Source organism: Ostrinia furnacalis, unplaced genomic scaffold (assembly GCF_004193835.3).
Source record: "Ostrinia furnacalis isolate ACB-3 unplaced genomic scaffold, ASM419383v2 OfSCF0593, whole genome shotgun sequence".
Taxonomy (NCBI): Eukaryota; Metazoa; Arthropoda; class Insecta; order Lepidoptera; family Crambidae; genus Ostrinia; species Ostrinia furnacalis.
This window is the reverse complement of record NW_021130832.1, coordinates 110,143-121,309: the sequence shown is the minus strand read 5'-3', so window position 1 is coordinate 121,309 and position 11,167 is coordinate 110,143. Positions and strand designations below refer to the sequence as shown.

Genomic DNA, 11,167 nt, shown 5'->3' with positions numbered 1-11,167 from the left:
CTTTTTCAATCGAAAAAGGGCGTTTAGTTTTGCGGAATTTGAAAGGTTCCCGAAAAAAAAAAGAAACTGGTCTTTTTCTCTTCAAAAGAACCTTTTTATATTTTAAACAACTGATTGTATTAAAATTAGCGGAATTTTGAGTAAACCTAAACATAACTTTTATTCTAATAAGTCCAGTAACGTGAGGATAAACTGTAGTAGTAGAGATATTCAGTTCGGTATTAATTGAATTGTTGTTGTTAACATGAAAAACAAATTTTAGCGCGCATGATATTCTATTTCCGGTCCATGAATTTGGAAAAAGGTCATCCATATTGCATGAGCGTCACTCTGGCACACCGACTGAATTAATTTTACATTTTAAAACATGACAAGCTTTTTTTAATTGCCACTAGCGCCAAAAACTATGTAAATCTATATGCTGTCCCTGTAAAAGAAATATTAATTTGAGTTTAAAGATAGGGTAAACTTCCATCATTGGACACTACCAGTACCTAATTGAATAAAATACTCCTTGAAACGTCTTTATTGAATGTTGATTAAAACGCCGTTATAACTTCAGTCGGAATATCTTTGTTGTTGAAACAGATATCCAATTTTTAATTGAATAAAAACCTGTCCAATACCTGAACTTAAATGGCCCTTTAAGTGTCCAATAGCTGGAAGTTTACCCTAGATAGTGTATAATGAAGATTTTTATTTTATTTAGGTGTACGATATTTTCTTGAAATTTACTGTGAACGCTTTACACAATTAAGTTTCTTTTTCAGTCTTATATAAGCTCTCATTACCTATACCTTACCTATATAAGCTCTCATTTTTTATGAGTCTTATGCCCGTTTTCACCATCAATCCCTTATTTTTAATTGACCCCTATGAAACCAAATTTCCTGATATGTGTTACCATAGGGTCACTTAAAAATTTGGGATTGATGGTGAAAATGGGCATTAAATTGTACCTTTTTCAGCATTCATATCATTCTACTTCGCAACCGTGATGACGACTATTGTGTTCATCCAGATGGCCTCAAATTGGTCATCACTGATGAAGAAAATAGTCAACTCTTCATTGGACAAGTATATCGATGTGACTGTGCAGAGAAGGTGTTATATCACTACCATGATCATGCTAGCTTTGGCTATATGTGAGTATAAAACTATCGTGTATTGGATGGGAAAACTTTAGGCAGGCCTCAGACTCGGTGGACTGACGACCTGGAGAAGGTCGCGGGAAGCACCTGGATGCGGGCAGGATAGGATTGATCGTTGTGGAAATCCTTGGAGGAGGCTTTTGTCCAGCAGTAGACGGATTTTGAAATGAACGAGTGGGTATAATTATGATAAAAAGCTTTTAAAGTGTATATTGATGAAATCATACTATTGTGTTTGTTGTAACATTGTTTTGAAAGATTTGAAACTTTTTGTTTTAATACGAATGAGTTGAGAGACTAAAGGCATTTTATTCCACTAATTTAAGTGAAGTTATCGTGCTCTTATTTGTTTGATGTTACGTGACCTTTTTAACTTAATTTGGATACCTTTGATCACTGACTTTCTCTCGTATTTGTAATAGTGTTGCTCCAATCGTGTAATTTAATTGCTTGCTTTTAGGCGAAAATCTTCTATCTCAGAACACAAAAATAATGAATGTCATCTACTGTTCGGCTGACAACGTATCCATATACGAAACGTTTATTGAAGTTTCGTTCCCGTGGTTCAAAGAACTGAACTGGACCGTTCCTATACCTGCTGGAATTTTATTGCTAGTAAGTTAATTTAGTTAAATATACAACCTAAAACTAGTTTATAGTTTGTATAAAGCTTGGTCAGTTGGCCTTAGGCTACGAACCGAAATTGTTCAAAGTAACGATGCAAGAATACGTAGTGATGCGAATCAGACATGCAGACATCGTAGGAGTATCAATAATTTGGATAACATCGATCTATAAATCTATTGATTATTAGCTACTAGGGTCGCCCGCTTCTTTGTACGCGTGTACCCCGTTTTACCCTCTTAGGGGTTGAATTTTGCATATCTCGCCGTAAAAAACTATCCTTGGACTTCAAAGAACATTTAAAAAAAAGAATTGGTAAAATTGGTCCAGGCGTTGTTGAGTTATGCGCTAACCAACACATTTAGCGATTAATTTTTATATTATAGATAGATAGTAGAGGTATCAATGTGTTTGTCACTCATATCAATAGGCGTGAATATAATAAATCTGTGACTGAACTAACTAGCATAATATTATGATTAGTGAACTCGTTATAATTTTTTCGAGTAAACATGTTAACACTAGCGAAAGTATAACAGAGAATACCCACCGATTTTTATCTTCTACGAGTATATCCTCATCCTTGTTATGGATCTATTGGTGCTATAGGTAATATGGATAGTCGATATCACTTTTGTCGACTTTTACGAGTAAGTAATATTGGTTTAGCCATCACTATACATACTCTGCTGGTAGTAGACTAGACAAAACAATATCTACTGTCCACTAAAGTTATATGAAACAAGGCATGCTAATGATGGTCTGATGTAGCAAGCGAACTTGATCAAGAGTACATCGAGTTAGGTGTAGCTTAAGGCGCATAATTCTGTAAACAAAAAACCAATTATTTATTATGAAATGTCCTTTTAGTTTTTCAACGTCACTGCAACTCTAAACTGGAGCTATTCCGACATCTTCATAATCTGCATCAGTTTGTATTTGGCATCAATTTTGAAGAAAATCAACGAAACTATGGCTCAAGTGGATCTAAGGGTAAGTTTTGAATTGTATTTTTAATGAGTTGATTTTTATAAGTAAAAATCTATTGTTTCCATTGAAAATAAGGTTGATCTAAGTTTCATTATGAAAGTAAAGAAAATACTAGGTTTTGTTGGCACTAGAAAATCAAGGCCAGACCCGTATCACAAGAGGCAAACAAAATGCCCAATCTCTACCTACATCATCATCATCGAATCAGTTACACATTTATGGTAGACTAGCGGCCGCCCGCGACTTCGTACGCGTGGATCCCGTTTTACCCCTTTCGTCTTTATTACGTGGTTTAGATTTTTTCATACAAATGTTTTTCCCGCTAACTCCCGTTCCCGTGGGAATTTCTAAGTATCCTATAACCTGCCCAGGAGTATAAAGAATAATTGTACCAAATTTCGTCAAAATCCGTCGAATAGTTTTTGTTTCTATAAGGAACAACAGACGGACAGACAGACAGACAGACAGACAGACAAAAATTTTACTGATTACATTTTTGGCATCAGTATCGATCACTAATCACCCCCTGATAGTTATTTTGAAAATAAATTTCATGTACAGAATTGACCTCTCTACAGATTTATTATAAGTGTAGATTATTACTAGCTTCTAGCACGCTTCTAGTTATTAATTTCCTTAAATAGTAAAATATAAATGAAATAAGTGAATAAATCAAAAAGGTGATGCTGAAAACTGCACAAGTACGAAATTTACAACAACCAGCAGCTCGGAACTGCGGAAAATTTACATTTAGTTCGCTACAATCCAGAAATCCTGACCATCCTTTGTGAACAAGCCATTCAGGCATATTAAGACTGATCGCTTTTGTGTTGTAATTAATTCAATGCTTTGTTTCTCTGCAATGTTTTAAACTGATCACACTAGTACACTAAAACATGGTGCCTACGTTTCACGATTTTTTGGTCAACCTTGTTAGAACGTGCTTTCAATGTTTATTAATTAATGAGTATTATTTACAAGTCGTTGCAGCCTGTGATAAAAAATAAGTATATTTACTTTAGAGCTTTGTATTTTTTTAATTAATTTATTTTATTGTTAAGAAAACAAAACAGCATTCTATCACACATAGAGTTTCTCCCTAGGATATTTGAAAGAGATCACTGTTTAGCATGCCGTAAATTGTGCCGACATGACGAATTGTAATATAATACGATCTATAAAAATTATATCCTGATGTAAAATAAAATGAGTCAAGTATACAAAAAAATAATGTTAACATTTTTGTCGATAGTTTCGTAAATATCATAATCCTTACTTACACAGTTCTACCACCCGACCTTCTGGTCCAACATTCGCGAGGACTACACACGGGCGACGCAGCTGATCGCGACTTTTGACGACAATATCAGCGGTCTGATGCTCATATCGTTTGCCAGTAACCTGTTCTTCATTTGCCTTCAACTGTTCCATATTTTGTCGTAAGTATACTGGACACACGGACATTTAATAATTAAATTAACTAAAAGACTATGATTTAATTTGTGCTTAAAAAAGACTTAACAATATATAATATTTTGATATTTTACAGGCATGGATTGCAAGAGAAAACCGGGAACAAAGCGGACCCATGCGTTGCGTAAGTAACAACTAATTTAGTGATAGTAAGCAATACTGGAATACACAGCGTGGGACGTCCACCCACAAGGTGGCCCGACGACCTGATAAGGTAGCAGGAAGGCGCTAGATGCAGGCCGCTAACAATCGTGCGATGTCGTTTATTTCAGTTGCTAGTCTTATATTTTAAAACTAATGTGAAACTGTCAAATTCTGCGAGTGTAAACTTTTAAAAAATGCACTCAGGCTTATTATTTAAATCAACTTTTTCGTACTTTTGACACCTGCAACTGATTTTGTGGCAATTTTAACTCGTATTCAAATGCTCTATTACGTTTGAAGAGACCGTGATCCCATGTTTAACTGATTATAAAATTTTTCTTACTTACTCATGCTGACCGGTGGCCATTTTTGGTTGTAGCTACTTTGTACTAACATAATTTTCTGTGTGTTATACATATTTTTTGTTTTTTTTTTTTTAAGTTGGCACCAAAATAAATGTTTTTTTTTCTTCTTCTTTCTTTCTTACAGTAATGAAAAAGTGTACAGCTACCTCATGTACTTCCTCTTCTCCTTGACATTCGTGCTTGGCCGGTTCCTAGCGGTGTCGATGGTGGCAGCCAGCGTCAATACTGCCTCTAAAGCACCAGGGCCGATATTGTATGGTGTACCGGCTCATGCGTATTGTAATGAGGTAAGTTTGAACCTGGCACAAACAGTCCAGTTAGGTTGGTCCAACTTCGAGAAAGAGGTCAATCGTCGAATCCAACTCGGCTGGGCAGCGTTCGGGAAGCTTCGCGATATTCTCACGTCCGAAATACCGCAGTGTCTCAAGTTAAAAGTCTTTGACCAGTGAGTGTTGCCAGTGATGGTATACGGATCTGAGACGTGGTCGCTTACTATGGGCCTCATAAGAAGGCTCAAGGTCACCCAAAGGGCAATGGACCAGAATTATGCTCGAAGTTTCCCTGCGTGATCGAATCAGAAATGAGGAGATCTGCAGGAGAACCAAAACGACCAACATAGCTCGTAGAATTGCTACAATTAATATTTTTGTCGCTATCTCACTCTTGTGTGATAAGTACTTTATGAATAAAACTATAGTATTTAGAGTATGACTTGGACTTGTATTTTTTAATTATCTACCTACCATAAATTGCATTGCATTGCATTTTGTTTATATTTTTTTGCAGGTACAAAGATTTATCGAACAAGTACACGGGGGCAATGTAGCGCTAAGTGGCCTTCAGTTCTTTTACGTTACCAAAGGACTTGTCCTAACAGTAAGTTAACTTTTGATCAAATTCAAACTTTTAAAACCACACACAAAAACAACTGTTTCAACCACAGCAACGCGTGCAGGTCGCCATCGCCGGCTGATCACGGCACGATCACGGCGCGATCATAGGTCAATGACAGATCGCGCAGACTGTCATGGGTCGCGCGACCTGTCATTGGCCTTTGATCGCGCCAGCGATGGCTATCTGCACGCGTTGGTGTGGTTGAAGCTTACGTTGGCTCATTCATAAACTACTGCTCTTTTTAGGTGGCTGGTACGATTGTGACCTACGAATTGGTGTTGCTACAGTTCAACGGGGAAGACGCAAATAGTTAAAAAAACATAAGTTATGTATCTTTAGGCTGAGTTGCACCTTCTAACTTTAACGGTAACTATAACTATATCCCGTGATTTTTATACGGAGTTAGACAGATTTTTGACGATTGTTAAGGTAAAAGTAGGATGGTGCAACCCAGCCTTAGTCTATTCTTGATTTTTAAAATAAGTATTTATTTTAATTAAGTATTTTGCTTAATTTATTCTACGCTACATTTTTGCTTCAAAAATAATGGCAGAATGTAATTTAGTAAGTTTTCATCTTATGTTTTTCTCTAAGGTGTTAAAGTGTGTTAATAATTAAATTGCTTCATCATTAATAGCGTTTTTATTTTTAGCTTAAACCAGGTTAATAATAAACACAGCATCCAGCATCTAGCATTTATATTATGACGGGAAGGTTTATTCTCATCAGTGACAGAGTATTTTCCCATTGTCGTCCATTATTTATCATTTCTGACTTATATTTACGTAAACATTAATACTTATCCTTCCTTATTACCAACACCCTATCCCATTACTACCTTATTTGGCCGGAATACCAAAAAGAAGGAACTATCATTTGGGTTTCCTTAATATATTACGGGACCCTACGGCGGGGCTTAGGGAGACGTGGGTCTCCTGAAATAAAATCCGTAATAAGGGATTATCATGTCAATTTTCTGCAGGCACAAAGTATAGGATTAGCTTTTGTTGATTTTTTTTGGTTATTTATAATTTATAGGTACCTACCTACTATGTATTAGAAAAACAGTAAAGGATTTCAATGGACCTACACAGCTAAAAAAACACCACGATTTTAGTTCCTTGTGTCGCAAAGGGGAAGCACTAAAATGACTCTTTTTTTTCACGAAAATGGCAAAAAACAGCAAACAAAAATTGGCGAATTTTCGAACGCATTTGGAGTTTGGACTTAGAAAATGATTAAACTTTTTTCTATCTAGAGTAGCAAAGGGGGTGGACTTAGCCGAATTTTCAAAAGCTATAAAATTAATAATGACACAGGTAATAATATCACACATCTTTATCAAAATTGCTACAGCCATTTTAAAATTGGATTTTTTATCACAGATGCTGTTAACTTTACGTGCACGTTGAGAACTAGAAATAACTATAAAACTTTCAAGCAATATACGGAAAGTGTGCCAATGCTCGTATTTCTTGTGCTGAGTCTGAGTGTTCACGTTTCAGGTGATTGTTTTAGTTTTGAAAATTGAGACCTGTGTGCTGAAATGAAAATGTATAATATTTTTGACCAACTTCAAAACATAGAAGTTTCTCAATTCAGTTGGTATTTCTTATGATTAACTATTGTACTGACAGTCTTATTATGAAACTTTTTCTTAGTAAGTAATTATTTTATTTCATAGAGACAAACATGAACGTAAAATCTCTAACTTTACGAGTAGTTCTAACCTTTTCCACTAACACTAACTTTTGTTACAATATTCACACAAAAAATCTCAATAAAATAAAAAGTAACGTAGTAGCGAGATAACCCTATTCTAAATTTAACTAAAGATACCTTAAAAGATACACACGAACTCAATGAAAAGAGGACTAAATTGGATAAGATATTTGAGTTCGGAAGAGTTTGGATCTTCGTACTCGTAACATTAATTTAGATACTCTTATTTTCAACGGTGAATACATCCCACTGTTTCCATGAAATTACAAAACTAACGAACAAGCGTTTTCTCCTAAAAAGGGCGATTTCAATACAATATGTTGTATACTTATCAAAGGTGGAATAGACGATTGTTGGTCATAAAGTGGAATATAATCACTTTGACAATATGATTTTATCTAAAAATGAACTGATGCATAGTTAATATGTATGTCGAGGTCAAAATCCGCGCGCGACATTCGCCTCGAAATCGAATAGTGGAACAAACGATCCCAGTATTTCCCCCAATAGAAAGAATCGTGTCGTATTGACCGACAGTCGAAAGTCGTGTACACTTAAAGTGGCCAAAAGTTGACAACAATGCCTAATTTCAATACTTTAGCTACTTTGGGTGACACAAACTAGCGATGGGCGATTATTACTAAATTAATCGAATTATCGAATGGTCTCTATAATCGAATGTATTCGATAAGCAATCGCAGTGATTCGATTAATCGACGCGCGCTGTATTCTAACGAATAACATAATTCGTTCGCTGCGGTCCTGAGAGCTTGCGCCACACGGTTCTATCTACTACAACGAATGAATGGTCGCGTAAAGATAGGTACCTAAATAGCTTTATCATTCGATTGTCGATTATTATTCGATTTTTTTTTTCGAATTACTAAATTGACAATCGAAAGTTCGATTGGTCGATTGTCGATTCATTCGATTATTTTTTTTCGAACAATCGCCCATCGCTAACACAAACTATTTCACGTTGATAAAATATTAGGGTTCGAGAAACCAAAAGAGAGCCGGATGGCTCTAGGCTCCCACAAGCATCGCTTCGAAGACTCCTGCGACAACGTCTGCACCGATATACCCAAGGAGGACCTGCAGCCAATTTGCATGATGTTCAGCAGATACAAGAAGGGATACCAGTTCTTCGTCAACCAGTGCCACGCGAGGCGCGCTATCTGTAAGGAGAACTTAGGTATGGTTAAATCATTATCGCATTTTTTATCCACAACGAGGAAGCTCTTGGCTTGTATCTCACCTGATGGTAAGTGATGATCAGGCCGAAGGTGGAAGCGAGCTTCAATCAGAATCCGCAACCACTGAGGAACTGGCTATCTTACCTCTAACTACCGGAACACAACAATGCTGTTAACATTGTTCCATAACAACAAGACAGACTTAGGTAAGATGGTGGTAGCTAGCCAGGCGGACTTAGAACAAGCTCTACCACCAACCAAACCGAACATCAAAATCTCCCCCCACTGGGAATCGAAACCGGGACCTCTGCGTCTGAAGCAGGTGGTCTTACCACTAGAACACAGAGGCGATTCATCGATCGCATCTGTGATTTTATATGCATAATCCAGGAGGATTATGCATATAAAATCATACGGATATAAAATTCAGAAGGATCTAAATCAGGGATATTGATTTCATGTTAGGGCTTGCCAAGGGTATTCCAGTTTTCCAGTATTCAGTCATGCAGAATCCCCATAACTGGACTTTCATATGAACACACATAAGGTGTGCTTGAAATTCCAATAAAAAATTCGAATGGATCGGTTTTTCGCGGGACACTGTAAACGAGATGTACAAATAAAATGTTTCTCTTTCAAAGAAAGTAAAGTTAATCGTAGCATGTGTGCTAGGGTAAACGTATTCCATGTATAAGAACAAACAGGCCTCTCCAGCGATTTCCACAACTTTTGATTGAATTGTATATGAGTTGAACTTGTTAAACTTCGGTATAAGTGGCCGTACGTTTGAAAAGATCGTTCCATTAACTAGAAACACATGATTATTAAATTGTGTGCTTTGTGAGTTTTCCGGTGTTTTAAATCGTGATTTTAAGATGTAGCTACCTCTTACTAAAATATTTGTAATATTTGACAATAATGTAAAATCACATTGAATGGTGATTGAATGGTTGTATGTAATGAAGGAATGACAACTCTAACTTTTATGTGGAGAGATAGAATATAATTACCGTAAGAAGAAATTACATTAATGTCAACATTACTGATAGTATCTACTGATATCTGCTCGAGAGCAGTGTTCCGCAAAGGGTGTATCGGGGCACTCTGGTGTACCGTGGTCATGATTAGATGATGTGCCTCGGAAAAAAAATGTTTTCCTAGATGTAACTTAAACACAAAAAGTTTGCGGAACATTGATCTAGAGGTCTAATAGTTTGTTTGTACATTAATATTTGAGAATATTCTGTAACAACTGCGTGTAAAATCACAAAAAGTTCATTCATTACGTTACAGGAAAAACTAATGCTTTGCTAAATCATATTTTCTTGAAAAGTGCCATCTAGTACATTTTTAATAACCTTATAAGCTATTTGATGTACCTACAAACAAACACAGTCAGCTGTTCCAAAGACACCCAAATTGTGGGTTAAGAGGATCCTTGTAGATGAGTGGTTAAAATCCGTTGTGTTCCGATGCCTCTCGAAAAATTCCACGGCAAAAAGAGGCTATACTAGTAAGAGCTTCTGATGTAGGCCTTTAGAAGTGAGAATCTTGAGGTTTTCATTGATAAAGCTAAAATTGTAAATAAGCTAGCATAAATGCAAGTAAATTATAGTATGTGTGTCCACAAAGTGGACAGACGAGCTCATTAAGGTAGCAGGACGTCGCTGGATGCAGGCCAGTACTAACCGACCAATCTGAAAATCATTGAGGGAGGCTTATGTTCAGCAGTGGACGTTAGTGTATGAAAAAAACTGCCAAGGGAGGCCACTGACACTGAAAACCAGCGTCGTGGCCTCCCTCACCGGGGGCCATGGCATATGCTGAGTGGGGTCCCATTGCGATGGACATCGCTGTGCGACAGGGTGGCACTGCTCAGTTTTACTTTCACTTTCATTGTATGTTTTATTTTATGTCACCTATGTCTTATTTACTTTTTTTTTCTATTATTTACATCTTTTGTCTTCTGTGATGTCCATGGCAATAAATGTTTCTTTCTTTCTTTCTTTCTTTCAAAAAAAAAATCATACGAATATCAATATAGCCAATCTATTAGCATATTGTGATATCATAAAATGTTGGCTTTTTTGGCATTTAGAGCATTTGTAACTCATACCATCAGTAAACCCTTAAAAAATCAAACAATTTTCCATAATAATATTGTACTTTTTATGTTTTTTTCCCAGTCCTCCACATAGTACACCCGAGCAGATGTATAAGGAACCGCCAGTTTTTCATGCCAGTAAATTAACTTTGCATAAATCCATTTTGAGTAGAATATTACAACGGACAGAGGAAATTAACTCTTTGAGGCATGTATAATAAAACCTAGAACGCTGTGTCAAATATGTACCTTTGTGAGAAGTTTTATTAGTTTCATTTTGAAGGAGCAGGAGGAAAATGAAGTATAATTAAGTTTGTGGAATAATGCAATAAATATCTTAGGTTGGGTTGCACCATCTTAATTTAACTGTGACAAAAGTCAAAAATCTGTCAAACTCCATACAAAAACCACCGGTTATCGTAATAGTTACTGTTAAAGTTAGGTGGTGCAATCCAGCCTTATTCTTGAATAAATTGTGAATTTTATTCTCTTTTAAAAGGGTTG

General features: G+C 36.2%; 1 protein-coding gene across 1 annotated transcript; it reads left to right on the top strand.

The window, feature by feature from the left end:
• Nucleotides 1-997: 997 nt before the first annotated feature.
• On the top strand, nucleotides 998-6,254 carry LOC114366240 (gustatory receptor for sugar taste 64f-like). The gene is made up of 8 exons (XM_028323044.1): nucleotides 998-1,145; nucleotides 1,612-1,766; nucleotides 2,646-2,768; nucleotides 4,050-4,204; nucleotides 4,315-4,362; nucleotides 4,872-5,034; nucleotides 5,534-5,623; nucleotides 5,887-6,254. The coding sequence occupies exons 1-8, from the start codon at nucleotides 998-1,000 to the stop codon at nucleotides 5,953-5,955; spliced, it is 951 nt and encodes a 316-aa protein (XP_028178845.1). The 3' UTR covers nucleotides 5,956-6,254.
• Nucleotides 6,255-11,167: the final 4,913 nt, after the last annotated feature.